General features: G+C 40.9%; 1 protein-coding gene across 5 annotated transcripts in view; it reads right to left on the reverse strand.

The window, feature by feature from the left end:
- Positions 1-26,243, reverse strand: part of PolD1 (DNA polymerase delta) — a 163,097-nt gene that overhangs the window by 101,833 nt on the left and 35,021 nt on the right. For all 5 annotated transcript variants that reach the window (XM_045763369.2, XM_045763378.2, XM_045763359.2 and 2 more), the window contains exons 4-8: positions 15,330-15,450; positions 8,518-8,690; positions 6,984-7,249; positions 4,405-4,507; positions 4,088-4,196 (exon numbers count right to left, since the gene is read on the reverse strand). In XM_045763369.2, coding sequence (XP_045619325.2) covers positions 4,088-4,196; positions 4,405-4,507; positions 6,984-7,249; positions 8,518-8,690; positions 15,330-15,450 — 772 coding nt within the window. The remainder of the gene's footprint in view (positions 1-4,087; positions 4,197-4,404; positions 4,508-6,983; positions 7,250-8,517; positions 8,691-15,329; positions 15,451-26,243) is intronic.

Genomic DNA, 26,243 nt, shown 5'->3' on the forward strand with positions numbered 1-26,243 from the left:
TAAGAAAACCCCTCCCCCTGCAACAATAAACCCCGTGGGGAAGGCAAAAGCACCCAAGCGGGGTCACAGGGGGCCCAAGGCCCCCAGGCCGACTCCTCCCCAGCCCCAGGATCCCTTACGGCGGGACCCGGGGCAGAGCCGTCCTCCAAACCCTCTACCCCTGAAGAAAAGGTAGAGTCCAAGGGAAAGGCAGACAAGGGGGCCTGCTGGTGGGACCCAGAAGCCTCGGCAGGAGGAACCGGCTCAAATGCCTCCGTCCCCGACCCGGATGGGGCAGCCCCCGAAGCAGCCCGAGTCTCTCCACCAACTAAATCCTGTGCCAAAGCCGAAAGCCGCATACGTTTCGGAGCCGGACACAGGGGGGGTGGTGCAGGAAGAACCACAGGGGAAGGACCAGAGGGCGTAGGAGTCAAAGCCATAGCAATCAACGCCCCCAGGTCAGGGTCCCTAAAGCCAAAACGGGGCAGCCTCGGGGCATCCAGGTGGGAAACCAACCTAGCGCGTTGCAATAACCTAAATCTAACATGCAACGCTGATGCTGCCTGTACTCTAATAGGAACATCCTCAGAGTAAAACCTGAGCACAAGCAGAGAACAGGACTCGCAAGACTCCGGGTCAAAGGTGTCATTGACCCAACAGGCAGCATGACGGAGGCAAAACAGGTGACTGTCACCCTGAGACAAGGGCACACTGCAACCTTCAAACCCGCACAAGGCAGGCTGGAACTCGGGAGACGCCTCCATGGGTCCCCGAGCCCCGACAGGGGTTTCCAGGGCCCGTAGGGTAGCAACTACGGGAAGCCCGGGCAAGGTGTTGCTAACCGGTTAAGAAACCCAAACAAAACACGGGTAAATGATAATACTGAAAGCCCCTGGGACGTGTACAAGCACGGGGGCCTAGCAGAGGACCACCAAAACAATACCAGGGGAACTATGGGCCCACGAGGCAGCACCTCCACCAGGCAACCAAAAACAAAACAAAAGAAAAACCTCGCAAAAGTACACCGTCCCCAGAGCAACAGGAACCGGTCGCCGCTTAGGTGGCAGGCCGCGCAACACCTTGACGCCCTAACCAGCACAAAACCACTCCCTACCCAAGGCCAAACAAGGGCCCCAAGCCCCAGCTGGCCCCAAGGGCGAGGCAAATGCCGAGCAGCAAAAACCTCTACGGGAGCGGTTCCCGAACGCCCCAGAGAAGATAACCCTGACACGCAAGGGCAGTACTCACAGGGCGCCTAGGGAAGGAAGCCCTAGACGCATGCAGCCCCGGCACTGATGAGGTACTCCTGGCCACCGCACACCACAACAACAGCAGAGAACGCCACACGAGGCAAACACCGCCAAGGAATTTGAGGCCAGAGAAGCGTCTATCCCGGTTGACACTAGCTTGCGAACTGACGGCAGCCGGCGCGGTGAGGTCCGGAGCCCCCCCCCTCCCCCTCCCGGGGAGGGGAGGGCTGCGCGGACGACCGGCGCGGCAGTAAATTGATTGTTTGATTGTTTTCCTTGGGATTGTAGGGAGTTTTCTACCTCTCTGTTCGGTTTTTGTTGTAGTTTTTTACCATGTGGGGTTTGTTTTGTTACGCCTACCTTTCTGGGTGCCTAACCCCGGTCGATGGCAGATAAGGAAAACCCCCAACCATATGGGGTTTTCCAGGGCCATTGCTCCCTGAAACCTCTCTGAAGGGGCCAGGTTCTGGCGCTGGTCCCTGGTAGGTCTGAACTCCATAGCTAATGTCCCGGTCTAACATAACACACATTAGCCCGATAAGCTCCAGGGAGCCGTAGGGGCTCCCCCCAGAAAAGTGTTGAATGTAATGAAATGCCATTTTCTGGGTGAGATCCAGAGGCTCCCCGGAGCTATCCAGGCTGATATGCTAATGTCAAACTGTGGCATCAGTCATGTGTACTGAGTTCTGTGGGCCTACCGGGGACCACGAGCCAGAACCTGGCCCCCCTCACAGAGGCACATACAAACAGTGGGTATGAAAACCCCAGCTGACCCCCAAAGGCGGGCAATTACCGAGCAGCAAAAGATCCCTACGGAGGTAGTTCCCGAATGACTTCTGGAAGATAACCCCAAGCCACAAGGGCAGTACATACAGGACACCTAGGGAAGACAGCCCTAGGAGCATGCAGCCCCAGTACTCCATGAATTACTCCTGGCTCGCACACAACACAGAAGAACAACACCGCAAGGGCACAGCACTACATTGAGACAAGAGCCAGAGTCGAATGACTGCCACTCAACACATCAGCCTCATAACTGAGGTTGGATGGCCGGTGTGGAGTCTGGGGCTTCCCCCTCCCGGGGAGGTGGAAGCTGCGCAGACAGCGGTGGTTGTGACGTCATGCTTGTTTGCTTGTTTTCAGATTTTGGAGTTATGCTTGATAGTTCGGCTTTCGGTAGCAATTTTTAACCAGGAGGAAATTGTTTTGGGACGCCAACCTTTCTGGGTGCCTAACCCGGTCGATGGCGGATATGGAATGTTTCCAACCACATGGGGGTTTCTATAGGCCGTTGCTCCTCCGTTGTGGGGGCTAGGTTCTGGCTCGTGGTCCCCGGTAGGCAAATACTTCAATTGAATTGACAGATGCCATGATTTAATGCATACATATCAGCCTGGGTAAGCTCCGGGAAGCCGGAGAGGCTCTTCACAGAAAATAAGGCTTTGATTACACAGGAAAAACACTGAAAGCTTAATCATTAGGCTTCTCTGTAAGGTAAATATTCACTGTATCACACATCCAAGATCATGTACTCAGACAGGGTGACATTCTGGCAAAGACATCACACATCCTTCATAGCTATTATAGCCACTAATGAGGAATTGGGGAAAAAGTCAATCTAGCTCAGAATGACTGACAAAGTAATGTAATTATCAAGAGAAAGCACCAAGGCAGTATGACTACAGCACTTGGAAGTGGTATTAGGACCAAGAGCTGGGATATGAGAATGGAATGAAGTAATGGTGCCCATCCACTTGGACCATAGATGACTGAATGTTGACCTTGCATGAAACGAGATTGTTGATGTAAAGTAGACAGTGCATTCCTAATAAACTTAAAGCTCTTCCAAAACCTTCTCAGCCATGTTTTTCTTCTGCTATAATATTGTATGGTTGATGTCTTGTTAAGAATTTTCACTGACTTTTTTTTTTTAATGTGTGAGTAGGAAAGATTTCTTCCAGCAAGAGTAATCAGGCAAAAGTAGGGAAGTTTAAGTTTCGTACAATGTATAAAAACCCAGCGTTGAATGTAATGAAATGCCAGTTTTTGGGTGAGCCCCAGAAACTTCAGGGAGCTTCAGCTCCCTGAAGCTTGCTATACTACTTGAGTGTGATTAGTCGTTGAGTTCTTGCAAGCCTATCGCGGACCATGAGCCAGAACCTGGCCCCCCCCTCATTTACCTTACAGAGAAGGGAGCGATGGCACATGAATACTTTACATTTAAAGTTTATCATTTCTGCCATATCAAGGAAAGGCACCCAGAAAGGTAGATGTATTAAAACAAGCCCCTGCCTGGTTTAATACTAGACACAAAACTACAAAATCAAAAGAACGTCTGATAGGATTCCAGCAGAGCCAAAACCCGGAGCAACAGCCAGACTAGGAATAAAAGGTATAGGAACCACCACCTCGACAAGTCCTGCCTGACAGAATCCACCGTGAGGGCCTTGCAGTTAGGAAACGGTTCCATGTACAATGGGAGATGCAGACACAAAGAGGTCCACCTCCGGGCACCCGAACGTCCAACACGGTCAAAGGAAGGAGCCAGCATCAAACGTCCACTCCATGGAAAGAGCAATGAAGTGTGACAGGCTGTCTGCTAGGATGGTCAACACTCCCTGAAAGCGAACAGAGCAGAGAGCTAAACCTCGAGGATGCAGCAGAGCTACTCGAAGCGACCAGCCCCAAAGAGCCACGAACTGCAGAGAAAGGTCGAGACAATGAACCACTGGGGAGCAGTCCGAATGGAGCCGGATCACAGAGCCCCGAGGAAGCTGAATCCGCCGCAGCGCCTGCAACACAGCCGCAACTCTCACATAGTGCTACATAAACAGTAGCTGTTGAACCATGCTACGTACCTTTGCGTCCAGCACATTCAATATCAAACGAGAGAATTCTGAAAGGTGCTAATCTTGCCCAGTCTCCTTCTGGTTCATGAACTATAAATTTATTCCAGGCAATGTCCACCTGTAGAAAACCAAAAGTTTTATCACTAAATTTTCCAATTACTATCAAACTGTATTCTCAAAGTATATATTTTAGTGATTTCTGCCTACTGTCACATTTTTTTTACTATCATATGTAAATAAAACAAAATAATTATAGTAAACAGGAGTATGTATACGAACCTGAAAATTAAGAAAACTATTTATACACAAGAATTTATGTTACTTACCTCAAGCTGACAGCGAGTCTCAAGCTTATCTTTCCTGATACTCCAAGTTTTGGCTGGAAGTTCAACCCAACAACATCCTACTAGATGAGTGTCTACCATAAATCTGAAATAATGACATACAATTTAAGACAGAATTGACCACATAATTGATCAGGCCACAACTGTTGCCTACCAAAACCTTTCCTCTTATGTTTCAAACGGGTCTTAATTTACCAGCTAAGCATCATCAGTAAACACCAGGTCTCTCCTTACATCTTTTGTTTTTCAGTTCCAGAAGTCATTTTGTAGTATGCCTTTGCACCTTTTCCAGTTTACTTATGTGCTTCTTGAGGTATGGGCACATACAACTGCTGCATACTCCAACTTTGGTCTCACAAAAGTCATGAACAGTTTCTTTAGTATTTCACCATCCATAAACAGTAATTAAAAGCAAGTCTGAAGTTTGAAAGTGATGCATATGCTCCTCTCACAATGTTCTTTATGTGTTCCTCTGGTGACAGTCTACTATCCAAAACCACCCCTAGGTCTCGTTTTTATTATAGTTATTAATTCCTTTACACATAATTTTTAAGTTGTGTGTGGTCTATTTTCTCCAATTCCATATTCCATAACATAGCATTTATTCATATTGAATTCCATTTGCCACTTGACGCTCCAAGCACTTATTTTATCTACATCAATTTGAAGGGCATTACAATCGTCTGCATCTCCTATCTTTCCCAGTATCTTAGCATCAGCTGCAAACATGTTCATATAATTGTGAATTCTAAAAAATTAACAAATTAAAAAACTGAATCCTGTGGAACTCTGCTAGTAACACTCCTCGAGTCAGCTGCATTGTCTCTTATTACTGCCCTCATCTGTCTGTCAGTTAGAAAATTGTTCATCAATGTCAGAAGTCTCCCTGTCACCCCTCCAGCATGTTCCAGTTTAAAGAACAAACTGTAATTACCTAAGTGTAATTATTACCTAAGTGTAGTTACAGGATGAGAGCTACGCTCGTGGTGTCTCGTCTTCCCAGCACTCTTTGTCATATAATGCTTTGAAAATTACTGACAGTTTTGGCCTCCACCACCTTCTCACTTAACTTGTTCCAACCGTCTACCACTCTGTTTACAAAAGTGAATTTTCGTATATTTCTCCGGCAGCTTTGTTTCGTTAGTTTAAATCTATGACCTCTTGTTCTTGAAGTTCCGGGTCCCAGGAATTCTTCTCTATCAATTTTATCGATTCCTGTTACTATTTTGAACGTAGTGATCATATCGCCTCTTTTTCTTCTATCTTCTAGTTTTTGCATATTTAATGCCTCTAACCTCTCTTCGTAGCTCTTGCCCTTCAGTTCTGGGAGCCACTTAGTAGCATGTCTTTGCACCTTTTCCAGTTTGTTGATGTGCTTCTTAAGATATGGGCACCACACAACCGCTGCATATTCCAGTTTGGTCTAATAAAAGTCGTGAACAATTTCTTTAGTATTTCGCCATCCATGTGTTTAAAAGCAATTCTGAGGTTAGAAAGTGTAGCATAGGCTCCTCACACAATGTTCTTAATGTGGTCCTCAGGTAACAGTTTTCTATCTAGAACCACCCCTAGATCCCTTTCTTTGTCAGAATTCTTTAAAGATTTCTCACATAATTTATAGGTTGTGTGGGGTCTATGTTCTCCTATTCCACATTCCATAACATGGCATTTATTCACATTAAATTCCATTTGCCAAGTACTGCTCCATATACTTATTTTGTCCAGGTCTTCTTGAAGGGCATGACAATCATCTAGGTTTCTTATCTTCCCTATTATCTTAGCATCATCAGCAAACATGTTCATGTAATTCTGTAATCCCACTGGTAGATCGTTTATGTAGACAATGAACATTACCGGTGCAAGAACTGAACCCTGTGGTACTCCACTCGTGACATTCCTCCAATCCGATACCTTGCCTCTGATTATGGCCCTCATTTTTCTGTCAGTTAGGAAATTTTTCATCCATGTTAGTAGCTTACCTGTCACCCCTCCAATATGTTCCAGTTTCCAGAACAACCTCTTATGGGGAACTCTGTCGAAAGCCTTTTTTAGGTCCAGATAGATGCAGTCAACCCAACCATCTCTTTCCTGTAAAATCTCTGTGGCTCGATCATAAAAACTGAGTAAGTTCGTTACACAGGATCTTCCAGATCGAAAACCATACTGTCCGTCTGATATTACATCGTTTTCTTCCAGGTGTTCTACCCATTTAGTTTTAATTATTTTTTCCAATATTTTGACTATTACACTTGTCAATGATACAGGTCTATAATTAAGGGGGTCTTCCCTGCTTCCACTTTTGTAAACGGATTTCGAATGAGACGGGAGGAAGAAATGGTGCCCAACCACTTGGACGATCGGGTTTGAACGCCGACCTGCATAATGCGAGACCGTCGCTCTACCGTCCAGCCCAAGTGGTTGGACAAAAATGTAATCCACTAGTAATGTTTTCAATGCTAGATACTGTTTAATGAAGGCATGAATATAGTCAGTGCAATCACATAATACAGAAATTAGATTTCATATACTGTATGGATATTAATAAAAAAAAATATACTAACCTTATTTCAAAATCAATATTAGATTCATATGCTTCATATATAGGGGTGCCAATGCTTGACATATAAACTTTTCCCTCTCCAAGAAGTCGCTTTGCAGCAGCAATCAATCTTGGAAGAGCAACTGTTATTTTCAAGAATGGCACTTTCCTGTTCTCATGATAGCCATATATACTCTCTTTCTTAGTTATGTCAACAGCTAACACAGCATCTGTTATTTTCTCCTTGTTTGACCTCATGTCATTAAGCAAAACACTATTGAGGGTATTCTGTAAATAAATACATCAATTAATCCAATACACTAGAAAACTTTATCAGTAAGTGTATTAAAAAATAACTTGCCTTGCCACTGGTATTGGCAAACACTGACCACTATTGTAACTGCAGAATAGATCACAATTACTATTTTGTCTTTCTTATTTATACATACTGTACAGTATATATAAATAAGAAAGACAAAACCTTCAATAAGAAAGACAAAACCAAACCCTATACATACAAGACCTTCTTGTATGTATATACTGTTCAGTATATACATACAAGAAGGTACAATGAGTTGTTGAACTATAGATGTTAGTTATGAAATGGTACATTCTTGCAAAGCTATTAAATAGTGTTTCTGTACTCCACTGCAGTGGTGGCACAGCGATAAGATCGGCCTGAGGACCAACCTTCCCTCAAACAAAAATTCTGTAAAATATAATTATTACCTCATATCAGGGACTTCCACAAACCCTGAACACAGTGTGTTCATATGGATGTATGAAATTGTAGGAATAAACGGGGAATAGTAGTAGAAAGAAGTGACCTGTTCTCAAAAGAAACATTTTATGTGCTAGGTTTATGCGAGACCCGGACAAATCAAATGATAATGAGTGAAATGGAGTAAATGTTATATGAACATAAGCAAAAGAAAATGAGAGAAGTAATGGAGGAATATGCCTGTTAATGAAAAAATAGGGAAAGAGGACAATAAATAACTTTCCAGCTGCAGTGAACTAGCAGCAACTAGTTTAGTTTTCACTGTGTAAAACTCAAGTTTTAGGGAATAAAGGTATACGTATTGTTACATATGCACTCTGTAATAACAAGCAACAGTAATTGTCTCTTTTTAAAGATGTTTACAGAATATCTGTATACCTAATAATTAAAGAGTAACTGTAGTTGGTGATCAGAAAGCAGTTGGAATACGCCCTATGAATGGCATATTGGGAGGTAATGGCACCCCAGGAATAAATGACAACAGTTTGTACCCAATAACTGTAATCAAACAAAATTCTGAAAAGACAATGGCCAGTGTCTGCCCGAAATGCTATACATGTTAGTGGCTTTGCAAAAATGTATAAATACCAATCTTATGTAATCTCACAAACCCATTGTATCTTCTTGTATATACAATTATTATTATTATTATTATTATTATTATTGATACATTAAACTTTATGATAAGAATCAGATCCAGTTCTGAATTAGTCAGAAAAATTAATTTACTGTATACCCATGCCATATAAAAAGTGCTAATATTAATTTATCTTACCTTGAATTCTCCCAAATGAGAATCATTAAATGTTGGTGGACAGGTAACATAGAGGTATGGCGAGAATCCATGTACATGACAACAGATGGAGTTCCCAGCATCATTAATGCCAAACATCCGCATTACTGGAACTCTGCCAGCTTGCTGCCCCGGCATGCCTTCAATGGGGTTTCCTAAAAACAGGCAGTACATTAAAATATGGTCATTAAAAAGAAGCCATAAATCAAACTGTAGTATGGTCTTGATTTTAGCAAGGAATGCATAGCAGAAAACCCTCAGCACAAGAGTTTGGAAAAATAATGTTTATAGGGAAAAATTTAGATCCTTTCTAGATACCTCTTCAAGTCCATTTTTTCATCCACTCTTCAATAAAATACCTAAGTGAACATTATTATTACAACATAATCTCACCAATTCAAATTACCAAATAAAGTCCAATGAGAACAGAAGTGCTCATATTGAATACAGCAATACAACTCGTCTTCCTTCTGTTCTGAAGTACAGAAGCAGTTTCTGTGGGGGGAGCCCTGTCGGCTCCCTGAAGCCATCTTACTGATCAAGTGCCATACTACTCGAGTGTCATCTTTCGCAGAGGTCTTTGCATGCCTACCGGGGACCAGGAGCCAGAACCTGGCCCCCCTTAGAGGCAAAGGGAGCAATGGCCCATAAACACTTTACCTTTAAAGTATTTCATCTTGCCATTGACCAGGGAAGGCACCCAGAAATGTAGGCGAGTCAAAACAAACTACTGCCTGGTTGAAAAGTACAACCTACGTCCTCACAAGCACAAAAGAACTCCCCCAGAAAGCAAACAAACAAGCAAAACTTCGTCCAACTAACCCCCCGCTACTTAGCTCTACCTTCTTCCCCTCCCACCTCAGGGGGAAGGAGGAGCCAGCCTGGGTAAGTCAGGCTGCCCCCATCCAATTCTTTGATGCAGTCAAGCTTTGCAATCGCCCCATTTTCTTTGGTATTTTCGCCCTTGTTGCGGTGTTATAATATGGATGTGTGCGTGTTGCCAGGAGTTTCAAGTACAGGAGCAGCATGCCCTTACGGCCACTTTCCATAGGTGCTTAGTAAGTACTGCCTTTGCGTCTAAGGGTTATCTTCCCTGGGTGGTTCGGGGATCACTCCCTGTTAGAGGACTTACTCGCTTGTGGTTGTCTTCACCCTTGAGATGCATGCCCAGCGACTATCCCGTCTGAATTCTTCACAAGAATCTACAGTTTTTTGTCGGATTTTTTACCATTTGAGCTTAAAAGTTGTTATTATATATCTCGCCATGGGTCCCAAGAAAGCCAGTGGTAAGGTTCAAGGCAAGAAATCACATGTAAGAATGACCATAGAGGAAAAACCAGAGATCATTTGAAAGCATGAAAATGGTACTCGTGCTGTTGAACTAGCTAGGCAGTACAACAAATCTTCAGGGGAGGAAGAAGAGGCAGTAGAGAATGTACCTTCCTCATTAATTAAGAAAATGTGTGCAGTATGGGAAGGACTACAAAGTTTTGTTGAAAAGAATCACCCACATAAAGCTGTAGTAGGCCGTTGCATTTATCTTTTTAATGACAATGTGATGCCTCACTACAGACAAGTGTTGCAAAGAAGGGAAAAAAATCTTCAATGGAACGTTTTCTTGTGAGAAAAGTAAGAAAATCAAGCAGTGAGGCAAAATGTGCCTGAGAGTGTACTCCAGAGAAATCTTCACTGCCTGATGGTATAATGGAAGGGGACTTCCCTTCCAAACAGTAACACCTCTCCTCCTCCCTCCTCACCATCTTCCATACACCAACAGGAATCATCAGTAAGAGTAAGTAGTAACTTGAACATAATTTTGTAATGAAGATTTGGGTGAATTAGGTATAAAATTTACTTTGAAGTGAAGTTTTTGGGAAGTCAGGAATGGATTAATTCATTTCCCAGTATTTATGGTGAAATTCGCTTCGGTTTACGAATTTTCGAGTTACGAACCATCTCTAGGAATGGATTAAATTCTTAAACCAAGGTACCCCTGTATATGTAATTACCTAAGTAATTACCTAAGTGTAGTTACAGGATGAGAGCTACGCTCGTGGTGTCCCGTCTTCCCAGCACTCTTTGTCATATAACGCTTTGAAACTACTGACGGTCTTGGCCTCCACCACCTTCTCACTTAACTTGTTCCAACAGTCTACCACTCTATTTGCGAAGGTGAATTTTCTTATATTTCTTCAGCATCTGTGTTTAGCTAGTTTATATCTATGACCTCTTGTTCTTGAAGTGCCAGGTCTCAGGAAATCTTCCCTGTCGATTTTATCAATTCCTGTTACTATATTGTACGTAGTGATCATATCACCTCTTCTTCTGTCTTCTAGTTTTGGCATGTTTAATGCTTCTAACCTCTCCTCGTAGCTCTTGCCCTTCAGTTCTGGGAGCCACTTAGTAGCATGTCTTTGCACCTTTTCCAGTTTGTTGATGTGCTTCCTAAGATATGGGCACCACACAACAGCTGCATATTCTAGCTTTGGCCTAACAAAAGTCATGAACAATTTCTTTAGTATATCGCCATCCATGTATTTAAATGCAATTCTGAAGTTAGAAAGCATAGCATAGGCTCCTTGCACAATATTCTTTAAGTGGTCCTCAGGTGATAGTTTTCTATCTAGAAGTCAGGTCGAGGTCGAGGGAGGGGGTAGACGTACCGTGCGCGCTCTGTTAAAATCGTGACATTAACAGGGATTCTTAGGACTACTGCCGTGGATTACTGATTACAGACATAACAAAGTGCATAGTGACCCGCTGGAAAATTGAAAATAGTCATTAACAATAGAACTTTGTGTTAAATAGAGAATAAACGGCAGACCGCGTGTGAGCCAGTGAACGAGGCTTTGTGTACATGCGTGTATTAGGGAAAAAAAAAATAGTGAACGGTGATTCGTGGAACAGGGATGTGGAACGGGTATCACAACAACATGTAAGTTGGAAGTGAATATTATAAATATAGAATACTAGAAATACAGAATAGTGGCAAGAGGCGGCATCAATGGTTATAAATCGGGTAACTGGAAACTGGTGACATCAACCTGGGACAACAAGAGGTGGGTAGAATATAGTTGTGCATTAATTGGCTGTTGATTGCTGGTGTTGACTTCTTAATGTGCAGTGCCTCGCAAACGTCAAGCCGTCTGCTATCGCTGTATCTATCGATGATTTCTGTGTTGTTTACTAGGATTTCTCTGGCGATGGTTTGGTTGTGGGAAGAGATTATATGTTCCTTAATGGAGCCCTGTTGCTTATGCATGCATTAAGGAACATATAATCTCTTCCCACAAACAAACCATCACCAGAGAAATCCTAGCAAACAACACAGAAATCATCGATAGATACAGCGATAGCAGACGGCTGGACGTCTGCGAGGCACTACACATCAAGAAGTCAACACCAGCAATCAACAGCCAATTAATGCACAACTATATTCTACCCACTTCAAGACTCCGCTCCAATATAGAAGCATCAAGAAATATGGACCAATAGGCTTTCTACAATTACTTCCATTCAATACCCATTGTTTCGTGTTCTGTCTTGTGTTTGAATTTAATACCCATTCAATACCCATTGTTTCGTGTTCTGTCTTGTGTTGGAATTTAATAACCATTGAATACCCATTGTTGAAAGTTCGTTTTTCACCTCATCCCCCTCACCCAAATGTAGATATAAACCTCGAAGATGTGTAAAGCTCTATTCAGTTTCAGTTGTGTGTTTGTAAACTAAAGTCTTTGAAAATGTAATAAGTTTTACGAAACGCGCTCAAGTGTCGCGTCAGACTGGAAATAAAAATGAATTTTGGAGAATTGATCTTTGATTTACCATCAACAGTGAAAAGAAATGTAAGAAAGATAGAGAAAATTTGTGTTAGAATTATTAATCTTACTTTTTCGGTCATATTTAACACTTTCGCGCTATCTGGACGCGCCGGCGCGTTCGGTTTCGTCTAACGTAAACGCATAGTGGACATAAAGTTATGTCAACTTTTAAAATATTTGTATAAAATTCAATTTTTATCCGATTTACTTTGGGTTTGTTTCAAACTGCGCGCTATGAGGCTCTCTTTCTCACCACTAGGCTGCATGGTACAATAAGTTCATGAAAGGTGTGGATAACTTCGATCAAATGGTATTTTGTCCCAAACGGGTTGCAGGTGGGTGACTTTAGCCGTTTATACTGGTAATTCTTCCCCCATATCATGTATTATATGCATATGTCTGTTTAGGGAATTTTATTCCGATCAATATACAACCAAAAATAACTGTGTGCAACAAGTATAATCTTGACAAACATAACAAAAGTAAAAATATTTCATGTGTGTTTGACGCTCACTGATATGTTCCAGCGTTGTTTTATATTTGTCGCTATTCTAACTTACGCTTTGTTGATATTTTTTACCTATGGGCACATAGAACATTCTATTGCGAACACATTGACATAAAAATGAATGACGTACATAGAAAATTAATGTCATGAGAGTGAAATAAGTATAAACTTTCAAAGCGCCGTGCGTCGTCCCGTCACCGATACCGGGTAACAATTTCACCACTTCCCACACTCTTGCGGGCGGGCTGCATCATTATTCTACGCTTATATTCATATCACCGTGTTGGGAATTTCATTGCGAGTCCATTGATACCAAAATTAACGCTGTAGAACAAGTGTGGAGGTGATTACAATCCCAAGAGTAAAAACATTTTGTTGCTGATGGGCGCTCACGGCGAGTCATCTACGTAGTTATTTATTTGGTGCTGGTATCCCTATATGTTTCGTGACTTATTTTACTAATGTTCTTCTAGAGAATTTTATTGCGAACACGTTGGTACCAAAATGAAATACGTAGCATGAGAACTAAGGTCAGAAGAGTAAAAAGAGTATACACATTTTTGTTTTTACGCTTAAGCGATAAAAACGCAGCGCGCACATTCGGTTGGCTGAGTGACCTTTGCGGAGAGCGCGAAAGTGTTAATAATATATGTCTACAGGAAAGACTGCTACCAAAATATACTAATATATATATATATATATATATATATATATATATATATATATATATATATATATATATATTATTAAATATGACCGAAAAAGTCATAAGCAACAGGGCTCCATTAAGGAACATATAATCTCTTCCCACAACCAAACCATCGCCAGAGAAATCCTAGTAAACAACACAGAAATCATCGATAGATACAGCGATAGCAGGCGGCTTGACGTTTGCGAGGCACTACACATCAAGAAGTCAACACCAGCAATCAACAGCCAATTATTGCACAACTATATTCTACCCACCTCAAGACTCCGCTCCAATATAGAAGCATCAAGAAATATGGACCAATAGGCTTTCTACAAACACTTCTATTCAATACCCATTGTTTGTGTTCTGTCTTGTGTTGATACTTTTAATACCCTATTAATATCCCCTCTTGTTCTGTCTTGTGTTAATGCCACATCACCCCTCCCACCTCACTCAAATGTAGATATAAAATCGGAGACACGTAAGTTCTAATCAGTTGTGTATTTGTGAACTAAAGTCTTTGAAAATGTAATAAGTTTTACGAAACGCGCCCGTGTCGCGTCAGACTAGAAATAAAAATGAATTTTGGAGAATTGATTTTTGATTTACCTCCAACAGTGAAGCGTAATGTACGAAAGATTGAGAAAATTCGTGTTAGAATTATTAATCTTACTTTTTCGGTCATATTTAATAATATATGTCTACAGGAAAGACTGCTACCAAAATATACTAATATATATATATATATATATATATATATATATATATATATATATATATATATATATATATATATATATATATATATATATATATTATTAACTTTCCCGAACCCCTAAACAATATTATTGTAGGCCAGGTGCCTTTTTTTGTGATTTCTGGAAGGTCCTACGTCGCCAGCGATGCTGTGGGTAAAGCAGACATGACACACATATCAGTTTGGATAACTTCAGGGAGCTGACTGGGCTCCCGGGCTCCCCACAGAAAGCACCCAAAGAAAAAACATCGGGGCCAGAGCAACAGTTGCAGACAACAACTGTTGTCTGCAACAGTTGTTGCAGACACCAGTAACACATCAGAGGAGAACTGATGGTGGAGTAGCTTGTGAGCCATGGCCTGCTCCCCCCCCCCCTCCTTTTCCCAAATGAGGAGGGTGGGGTGAACGAGCGAGGGATAGTTTTATAACATTTTCGATCGTTTGTGTACATAGTTTTGGGAGTTCTATGGCCATTTTCAAGTCTGCAGGTCTCGGAGGCAGTCAGGTGTAGTTTGTTTTCACTCGTTGAGTTTCTGGGTGCCTTCCTCAGTAGTGGCATAAATAACTTGATATATAAATGTTACAGCTCCCTGTGCCACTGTGAGGGACCAAGTCCTGGTGCTGGGTCCCTGGTAGGCCGGAGAACTCCACTACTGATGGCACCTAGTAGATGTCACACCGGAGATGGTAGCTTCAGTGAGCTACAAAGGGCTTCCCCCAGAAATCAATATACAAGCAACATTAATGATTTGTTAAGTCTGAAAAATTTAGTGGAAGACCATAAACTACAGAAGTAGCATTGCTATGGAAATAAAACACACTGGTTTAAACAACAAAATTGATTATTATTTATAAACCTGGTTCAATTTCTCTTCCACTAGCAAGTCTATAAGCAATACTATACTTATAGTTTGATTAGTTAATTGGTAGACAAAAATGTAGTAATACAAATACAAATTTCTTGACAGTCTTTGAAAACAAAAGAGGGACTACAGTTCATTTTTCACCACTTACCAATGTAATGATCAATATCAATTTGCTGGAACACAAGTGATTCTTCCTGGGGATTTAGCTGAGGACATGGCGGCCGAGCCCAGCAACTGTCGGCGCTGCCATCATCCACGAAATCAACACCCTGTAGATATATTGCTTTAACAATAAGGGAAAAGCACTTTATTTGCAATATATTAACAACGTTATAACTAATTTTCAGCGAATTACTTAATTCATTGTGTTGGGGGATAGGCAGCCAGAGTGAGTGAGTGAGTGAGTGAGTGAGTGAGTGAGTGAGTGAGTGAGTGAGTGAGTGAGTGAGTGAGTGAGTGAGTGAGTGAGTGAGTGAGTGAGTGAGAGTGAGAGTGTGTGTGTGTGTGTGTGTAATTACCTAAGTGTAGTTATAGGATGAAAGCTACTCTCGTGGTGTCCCGTCTTCCCAGCACTCTTTGTCATATAACGCTTTGAAACTACTGACGATCTTGGCCTCCACCACCTTCTCACTTAACTTGTTCCAACCGTCTACCACTCTATTTGCGAAAGTGAATTTTCTTATATTTCTTCGGCATCTGTGTTTAGCTAGTTTAAATCTATGACCTCTTGTTCTTGAAGTTCCAGGTCTCAGGAAGTCTTCCCAGTCGATTTTATCAATTCCTGTTACTATTTTGTACGTAGTGATCATATCACCTCTTTTTCTTCTGTCTTCTAGTTTTGGCATATTTAATGCTTCTAACCTCTCCTCGTAGCTCTTGCCCTTCAGTTCTGGGAGCCACTTAGTAGCATGTCTTTGCACCTTTTCCAGTTTGTTGATGTGCTTCTTAAGATATGGGCACCACACAACAGCTGCATATTCTAGCTTTGGCCTAACAAAAGTCATGAACAATTTCTTTAGTATATCGCCATCCATGTATTTAAATGCAATTCTGAAGTTAGAAAGCATAGCATAGGCTCCTTGCACAATATTCTTTATGTGGTCCTCAGGTGATAGTTTTCTATCTAGAACCACTCCTAGATCTCTTTCTTTATCAGAATTCTTTAAAGATTTCTCACATAATATATAGGTTGTGTGGGGTCTATGTTCTCCTATTCCACATTCCATAACATGACATTTATTAACATTAAATTCCATTTGCCAAGTGGTGCTCCATATACTTATTTTGTCCAGGTCTTCTTGAAGGGCATGACAATCATCTAAATTTCTTATCCTTCCTATTATCTTAGCATCATCAGCAAACATGTTCATATAATTCTGTATACCAACTGGTAGATCATTTATGTAGACAATAAACATCACTGGTGCAAGAACTGAACCCTGTGGTACTACACTTGTGACATTTCTCCATTCTGATACATTGCCTCTGATTACTGCCCTCATTTTTCTATCAGTCAGAAAATTTATCATCCATGTTAGAAGCTTACCTGTCACCCCTCCAATATTTTCCAGTTTCCAGAACAACCTCTTATGTGGAACTCTGTCGAAAGCCTTTTTTAGGTCCAGATAGATGCAGTCAACCCAACCATCTCTTTCCTGTAATATCTCTGTGGCTCGATCATAGAAACTGAGTAAATTCGATACACAGGATCTTCCAGATCGAAAACCATACTGTCTGTCTGATATTATATCATTTCTCTCCAGGTGTTCTACCCATTTAGTTTTGATTAGTTTTTCCAATACTTTCACTATTACACTTGTCAATGATACAGGTCTATAATTGAGGGGGTCTTCCCTGCTGCCATTTTTGTAGATTGGAACTATGTTAGCCTGTTTCCACACGTCTGCTACGATTCCTGTACACAGGGATGCCTGAAAGATCAGGTGAAGTGGAATGCTGAGCTCAGATGCACATTCTCTCAGAACCCATGGTGAAACTCCATCTGGGCCAGCTGCTTTGTTCTTACTGAGCTCCTTTAGCATATTTTCCACTTCATCTCTAGACACCTCTAGACACTCTATGTTGTGCTCTGGAATTCCTTTTGTGTCTGGTTCTCTGAAGATTTCATTTTGTACAAACACACTTTGGAACTTTTCATTTAATGTTTCACACATTTCCTTTTCATTTTCCGTGTATCTGTTTCCCATTTGTGTGTGTGTGTGTGTGTGTGTGTGTGTGTGTCTATCTATCTATCTATCTATCTATATATATATATATATATATATATATATATATATATATATATATATATATATATATATATATATATATATATATATCTATATCTATCTATCTATCTATTTATCTATCTATCTATCTATCTATATATATATATATATATATACAGTGGTACCTCGCATAACGAATTTAATCCGTTCCATGTTCGTCATGTGAAACGGACGTCATACAAAACAAGTGTGCCCCATGTAACCAGTGTGATGCACTGTGTTTATTGTGAAATTCCCCAGTGTGCATGACATCAAATGTTCCCCAAAATATCATTTTTCTTTGCAAAATGATAAATTACCGTCCCTGAACATGTCTATGTAAAAGTAATTACCAAATTCCACTTACTTTGGGTGTGAGGGCGTGGACAAGGTGCACTGTGACGTCATCAGGGCCTGGTCGCCCATGTGTGAAGCTCCCAGACACGGTCGCGCAGGCCATTCAAGCACCGCGTGTTGCCACAAATATATTTTCAAATATTTTTTCTATGCATTTCCAATGCGGTTTTATTTGTTTCTTTTATCGTATATGATGCATATTTGTGACCTTTACAATATGTATACAGTAGAATGTTCATAATTTTCCATGAAACTGTGATACATGTGTCAGTAATGTGTCCACAATAAATGTTTATTGTCACAATATTACGTGGTAAAAATTCACTAAAATTACAATATGTACAGTTTCACATACTATTTACACAGTAACACACTGTATTACACACTCAGTACTTTGGAGGTGTGTAATAGTCAACGAAGTAGTCCATGGTACACAGCGTGACTTTGCTCTCCTTGCACCAGCTACAGATAGATTTTCGTTTCCTGTTTCATCGTTCTGTGTGCTTGCAAATAACGCTCTCGTGTGCACCCTTGGCTTTAGTACTTGTAGGTGGTATGTAGCCAAGCTTGTAAAGCATAAGGTAGTATTGAAATGATTATAGGAAAAGCTCAGTTTGTAAGATAGTCTTGAAAAGATCGCTTTGTAAGGTCCCACACAGGAAGAGATTCAGCTAGCCTCAAAGAGTGTCCATCAGTCAGGAAGAGATTCAGCTAGCCTCAAAGAGTGTCCATCAGTCAGGAAGAGATTCAGGTATTCTTGAAAATATCAATGAACAACACCACCATGGAAGCCGCTAACACTGTTCATCTATGCTACTTGTATCAGATGCATCATCATTGAACGCAGAAAACGATTCATCTATGTATCATCTATATAAATTGGAGATGGCAAGGGTGGGGCTCAGAGCTACAACTGGATACGCTCGCTGTATCATCCTCATAGGTGCTGCATCACTGGCATCCGACCGTCGTGTTAAGCCCTTATTGCGCCTAGCTTCACCAATGTTATGACCCCTTGTTCTTCAAACAATAGGGTCTGAATTGCACCGATTGAGCGCAGTCTTTCAACACCGTGTGGGACAGGTGTTTGAGAGCCAGAGGCACGTGTGCTACAAATGGTTGCTCACGCAGTACTAACCCAGCCAGCAGCCCTTGTCTTTCATATTCGTTATAACAAAAGGTTCGTTCAGTGTTTGTCGGGTAGGCTGCTCCATTATGACAATCTTTCTTTGTTTCAAATGTGTTCCATTTGTTTTGTATTTGTCACTTACGTCTCAATAATGGAGCAGCCTACCCGACAAACACTGAACGAACCTTCATGGCATTTGTCCATTTTTCAAATTGTTTCAACAGTTCTTTTATTTTTCGTTTTTTTTTATTTAAGAAACATGGAGTAGCCGACCTGTAGACCACCGAATGAACCTTTTTGACATTTGTACTGGTTTTCAAAATTCTTCATTTTTTTTATTATTTACGTTTTTTGTATGTAAGAAACATGGAGCAGCCTACCTGCCGACCACCGAACGAACCTTTTGCTATAAGACAAATGAAAAATAAATATTGAACACATTTGAAGAAAGGAAAATGTCATAATGGTTTATTCAGTGTATGTAAGATAGGCTTCTCCATTATTGAGACGTAAATGAAAATTACAAAACAAATGGAACACATTTGAAACAAAGAAAGATTGTTATAATGGAGCAGCCTACCTGCCGAACACCGAACGAACCTTTTTGACATTTGTTGTATATCAGACATTTCATTTATTTTTTCCTGCAAAAACGTCAATGCTTTGCAACATCTCAGCAGTCACCCTTTTATATCCCAGCATCATTAGCATCTTTAAACAAGAACAACATAATTTATGTGCATCGTCGGAGGCGTCTAAGAATGTGCAAGAAGCAGCGCGACCCCACCGTGTGGTGTTGACGTTACTCAAACCAGCGTTCGTCATACGGGACGATTTGATGCCGATCGGGCCGTTCGTTACCCAAAATGTTCGTCTTTTGGGGCAATCGTTATGCGAGGTACCACTGTATATATATATATATATATATATATATATATATATATATATATATATATATATATATATATGTCGTACCTAGTAGCCAGAACTCACTTCTCAGCCTACTATTCAAGGCCCGATTTGCCTAATAAGCCAAGTTTTCCTGAATTAATATATTTACTATAATTTTTTTCTTATGAAATGAGAAAGCTACCCTTTTCACTATGTATGAGGTCAATTTTTTTTTATTGGAGTTAAAATTAACGTAGATATATGACCGAACCTAACCAACCCTACCTAACCTAACCTAACCTATATATATAGGTAAGGTTAGGTTAGGTAGCCAAAAAAAGCTAGGTTAGGTTAGGTTAGGTAGGTTAGATAGACGAAAAAACATTAATTCATAAAAACTTGGCTTATTAGGCAAATCGGGCCTTGCATAGTAGGCTGAGAAGTGAGTTCTGGCTACTAGGTACGACATATATAAATATATATATATATGTCGTACCTAGTAGCCAGAACGCACTTCTCGGCCTACTATGCAAGGCCCGATTTGCCTAATAAGCCAAGTTTTCCAGAATTAATATATTTTCTCTAATTTTTTTCTTATGAAATGATAAAGCTACCCATTTCATTATGTATGAGGTCATTTTTTTTTATTGGAGTTAAAATTAACGTAGATATATGACCGAACCTAACCAACCCTACCTAACCTAACCTAACCTATCTTTATAGGTTAGGTTAGGTTAGGTAGCCGAAAAAGTTAGGTTAGGTAGGTTAGGTAGTCGAAAAACAATTCATGAAAACTTGGCTTATTAGGCAAATCGGGCCTTACATAGTAGGCCGAGAAGTGCATTCTGGCTACTAGGTACGATATATATATATATATATATATATATATATATATATATATATATGAGAGACAATGTCAGACCACGGAGGAAAAATGAAACAGGAATTTCCTTAAGTACTTTCGTATATTAATACATCTTCAGAAGGAGTGATTTTACAGATCGAGTACTGGACATAAATAGACAGGAGAGAATGGTGGAGTGAGGTGAGGTACAATACGTGGACACTGCAGACGGCCTATTGGCCCATCTGATGCAGCAACCACACACAGGCCAAAACATAGATAATTATAGCATAAAATAGTAAATATATACAGATATTTACATATATACATATATTGGTGAGAATCTTCTGACAGATGAACAAACAAAGCATTAGACAATTGGCCATGTCTTACAGAGTATTTATGTTGAGAAATTCTACATTTCAAATCTTTAGATGTTTGCCCAACATAGAACTTATTACAGTCAAACTTATTACAGACTGTAATAAGTTCTATGTTGGGCAAACATCTAAAGATTTGAAATGTAGAATTTCGCAACATAAATACTCTGTAAGACATGGCCAATTGTCTAATGCTTTGTTTGTTCATCTTTCAGAAGATTCTCACCAAATTGATTGGGAGATGGTTTCTTCAATAACAAATTGTAAAAGCACCTATAACAGAAACATAATTGAATCTGCTTTGATACAGACCACAAAATAAAGTAATTTGAACATTAGCAGTGGTGTATATAGCTTAGATCCATTTTTAATAGATCAATTAAAGGGCGATTTAAGTAGGATCATTGGAACACATTTGTCTCACTAATTCATTGTATATATTTACTATTTTATGCTATAATTATCTATGTGTTGGCCTGTGTGTGGTTGCTGCATCAGATGGGCCAATAGGCCGTCTGCAGTGTCCACGTATTGTACCTCAACTCACTCCACCATTCTCTCCTGTCTATTTATGTCCAGTACTCGATCTGTAAAATCACTCCTTCTGAAGATGTATTAATATACGAAAGTACTTAAGGAAATTCCTGTTTCATTTTTCCTCCGTGGTCTGACATTGTCACATTTTTAATCACGTGTTTATTTTTGCGATATGCACACACACACACACACATATTATTTATATATATATATATATATATATATATATATATATATATATATATATATATATATATATACACAGAGCACCACTTGGTTTCCGAACCCCTTGGGGATGAGACCCGTCGGTTAACATGTAAGTTCGTATACAAGAAATAGAGGGGAAAAAATAAACTATAAATGTAAAAAGAAATTTTTCCGAAAAAATTTACGAAAAAACTCTAGGGGAAAAATTCAACAGGTTCATAGCGTAAATGCGACCGTGTTTTGTTTGTACTCACCAATAAGTGAAGTCCTGATCTGCTTTATAAAAGTCCTTAATTGTTCCTAACTGATTATTAAGACGTCTGGCAAACATCCTCTGGATGTTTCCTGCCAGCCTGCAGGAACATCCTGCCAGCCTGCCTGCCAGCCTGCCAGCCTGCAGGAACATCCTGCCAGCCTGCAGGAACATCCTGCTAGCTTGCCTGCCAGCCTGCAGGAACATCCTGCCAGCCTGCCTGCCAGCTTGCCTGCCAGCCTGCAGGAACATCTTGCCAGCCTGCCTGCCAGCCTGCAGGCACATCCTGCCAGCCTGCAGGAACATCTTGCCAGCCTGCCTGCCAGCCTGCAGGCACATCCTGCCAGCCTGCCTGCCAGCTTGCCTGCCAGCCTGCAGGAATATCCTGCCAGCCTGCCTGCCAGCTTGCCTGCCAGCTTGCCTGCCAGCCTGCAGGAACATCCTGCCAGCCTGCCTGCCAGCTTGCCTGCCAGCCTGCAGGCACATCCTGCCAGCCTGCAGGCACATCCTGCCAGCCTGCAGGCACATCCTGCCAGCCTGCAGGCACATCCTGCCAGCCTGCAGGCACATCCTGCCAGCCTGCAGGCACATCCTGCCAGCCTGCAGGCACATCCTGCCAGCCTGCAGGCACATCCTGCCTAAAATATACGATGATGTACTGTACATTTAAGAAACAAATCTGGGTCACTGGTCTGTGGAGTGTGGTTAGGCTTACGGAGTCAGCCGGTCCCTCCCCCACCACCGATACACCTCCCCCTCTCCCCCCACCCCAAACCCATACACACACACACACACAATCATTTTTGGATGTTTAGAGAAGGAAATTTCATCTAGGGTGGACCGAGCGGCAGAAGAGATGAAAATCATAGAGAAAATAGTAGGTTTAGGAGAAGGCTCAAAGGAAAATGTCAGTGATTTTAGAAGAAAAGGAAAATATGAGAAAGAAAAGAACCGCCCCTTAAGGGTGACGTTTAATAGAGTGAAAAACATGATGGATGTGCTAAGAAATGCCAGGAAACTGCAGAGTGATGAGGTTGGCAAATCTTGGTCAATAAGACAAGACCTCTCCAAGGAAGACAAGAGAAAAGCTGAAAATGAACCTAATTGAGGCAAAACGTCTAAATGGGGATAGAAATGAAGAAGACAGAAATTCTTTTTTTTACAAAGTGACAGGGACTGGAAAGCTTGTGAAATGGTACATAAAAACAAAGCAACAAGATCAGTAGTGGAAGGGGGAGTAAAGAGCAAAGGAAAAGGGAACATGTTCCTGAAAATTGTATATACCAACATAGATGGAGTGAGGTCAAAAACTTTGGAGTTGCAAGATATAATCCAGCTTAGGGTCCCAGATATTGTTGCATTATCAGAAACGAAACTTGAAGGAAATATAATAAATGAAGTCATATTCCCAAGAGGCTACTCAGTTTGGAGACGTGATAGGAAAACTAGGAAGGGAGGAGTGGCTGTACTGGTGAAAAAACACCTGAAGGTAAAAGAGTTAATATTTGAAAACCCTCGAGATATTGACATAATGGCATTGCAGGTCTGGAATCAGGATGATAAGCTGATAATTGTAAATACCTACAGCCCACCAGCAAGCAACACGTGGACAAAGGAAGAACTGGATGACAAACGAGAGGGCCTCATAATGGTCATGAGAGATATTATTGTACAAGCAGATAAAGATAAATCACGACTGTTGATACTGGGGGACTTCAACTTTAGAGCAATAGACTGGGAGGCCTATGAAGCAAGAACGGAGGACTTTTCGACATGCAGATTTGTGAACCTCATTCTGGAGACATTCTTGTATCTACACATAAAGCAAGCCACAAGAATGAGGGAAGGAGATGTACCGTCAGTACTGGATCTAGTATTCACCAGGAAAGAAGAAGAGATTTTTGACATCCAGTACCTTCCTCCCTTGGCAAAGAGTGATCACGTCCTGTTAGACATTAAATATGCTTTAAGATATCATCTAGAAGAAAATGGGGACATTGAAACAGTTGATAAACTCGATTTAAGGAGAGGCAACTATGGGGAACTTCGAAATTTTTTAATGAGTGTAATTGGACAGAATTGTTGCTAGGCAGGGAAGTAAATGAAATGTATGCCAAATTTTTAAAACTATACGAGGAAGGCACACACACATTCATACCAAAACAGAGATGCAGGGCCAGAAAACAGGATTGGTTTGACAGAAATTGTGAGAGGGCAAGAGACCAAAAGACACAAAAATGGAATCAGTATAGGAAGAGGCCAAACCCCCAAACATACCAGCGATACAAAGATGCGAGAAACAACTATACAGCAGTAAGGAGAGAGGCAGAAAGAAATTTTGAAAAAGGGATAGCAGATAAATGTAAAACAGAACCGGGCCTATTCTACAAATTCATAAACAACAAATTGCAGGTAAAGGATAATATCCAGAGGTTGAAAATGGGAAACAGATTCACGGAAAATGAAAAGGAAATGTGTGAAACATTAAATGAAAAGTTCCAAAGTGTGTTTGTACAAAATGAAATCTTCAGAGAACCAGACACAATAAGAATTCCAGAGAACAACATAGAGCGGATAGAGGTGTCTTGATATGAAGTGGAAAATATGCTAAAGGAGCTCGGGAAGAACAAAGCAGCTGGCCCAGATGGCGTTTCACCATGGGTTCTGAGAGAATGTGCATCTGAGCTCAGCATTCCACTTCACCTGATCTTTCAGGCATCCCTGTGTACAGGAATCGTAGCAGACGTGTGGAAACAGGCGAACATAGTTCCAATCTACAAAAGTGGCAGCAGGGAAGACCCCCTCAATTATAGACCTGTATCATTGACAAGTGTAATAGTGAAAGTATTGGAAAAGCTAATCAAAACTAAATGGGTAGAACACCTGGAGAGAAATGATATAATATCAGACAGACAGTATGGTTTTCGATCTGGAAGATCCTGTGTATCGAATTTACTCAGTTTCTATGATCGAGCCACAGAGATATTACAGGAAAGAGATGGTTGGGTTGACTGCATCTATCTGGACCTAAAAAAGGCTTTCGACAGAGTTCCACATAAGAGGTTGTTCTGGAAACTGGAAAATATTGGAGGGGTGACAGGTAAGCTTCTATCATGGATGAAAAATTTTCTGACTGATAGAAAAATGAGGGCAGTAATCAGAGGCAATGTATCGGAATGGAGAAATGTCACAAGTGGAGTACCACAGGGTTCAGTTCTTGCACCAGTGATGTTTATTGTCTACATAAATGATCTACCAGTTGGTATACAGAATTATATGAACATGTTTGCTGATGATGCTAAGATAATAGGAAGGATAAGAAATTTAGATGATTGTCATGCCCTTCAAGAAGACCTGGACAAAATAAGTATATGGAGCACCACCTGGCAAATGGAATTTAATGTTAATAAATGTCATGTTATGGAATGTGGAATAGGAGAACATAGACCCCATACAACCTATATATTATGTGAGAAATCTTTAAAGAATTCTGATAAAGAAAGAGATCTAGGAGTGGTTCTAGATAGAAAACTATCACCTGAGGACCACATAAAGAATATTGTGCAAGGAGCCTATGCGATGCTTTCTAACTTCAGAATTGCATTTAAATACATGGATGGCGATATACTAAAGAAATTGTTCATGACTTTTGTTAGGCCAAAGCTAGAATATGCAGTTGTTGTGTGGTGCCCATATCTTAAGAAGCACATCAACAAACTGGAAAAGGTGCAAAGACATGCTACGAAGTGGCTCCCAGAACTGAAGGGCAAGAGCTACGAGGAGAGGTTGGAAGCATTAAACATGCCAAAACTAGAAGACAGAAGAAAAAGAGGTGATATGATCACTACATACAAAATAGTAACAGGGATTGATAAAATCGACAGGGAGGATTTCCTGAGACCTGGCACTTCAAGAACAAGAGGTCATAGATTTAAACTAGCTAAACACAGATGCCGAAGAAATATAAGAAAATTCACCTTCGCAAATAGAGTGGTAGACGGTTGGAACAAGTTAAGTGAGAAGGTGGTGGAGGCCAAGACCGTCAGTAGTTTCAAAGCGTTATATGACAAAGAGTGCTGGGAAGACGGGACACCACGAGCGTAGCTCTCATCCTGTAACTACACTTAGGTAATTACACTTAGGTAATTACACACACTCAAAGGTCACATGGTTCACGGTTCACTTCAACACCCATAT

The sequence above is a fragment of the Procambarus clarkii genome, chromosome 14, assembly GCF_040958095.1.
Source record: "Procambarus clarkii isolate CNS0578487 chromosome 14, FALCON_Pclarkii_2.0, whole genome shotgun sequence".
NCBI classification, from domain to species: Eukaryota; Metazoa; Arthropoda; class Malacostraca; order Decapoda; family Cambaridae; genus Procambarus; species Procambarus clarkii.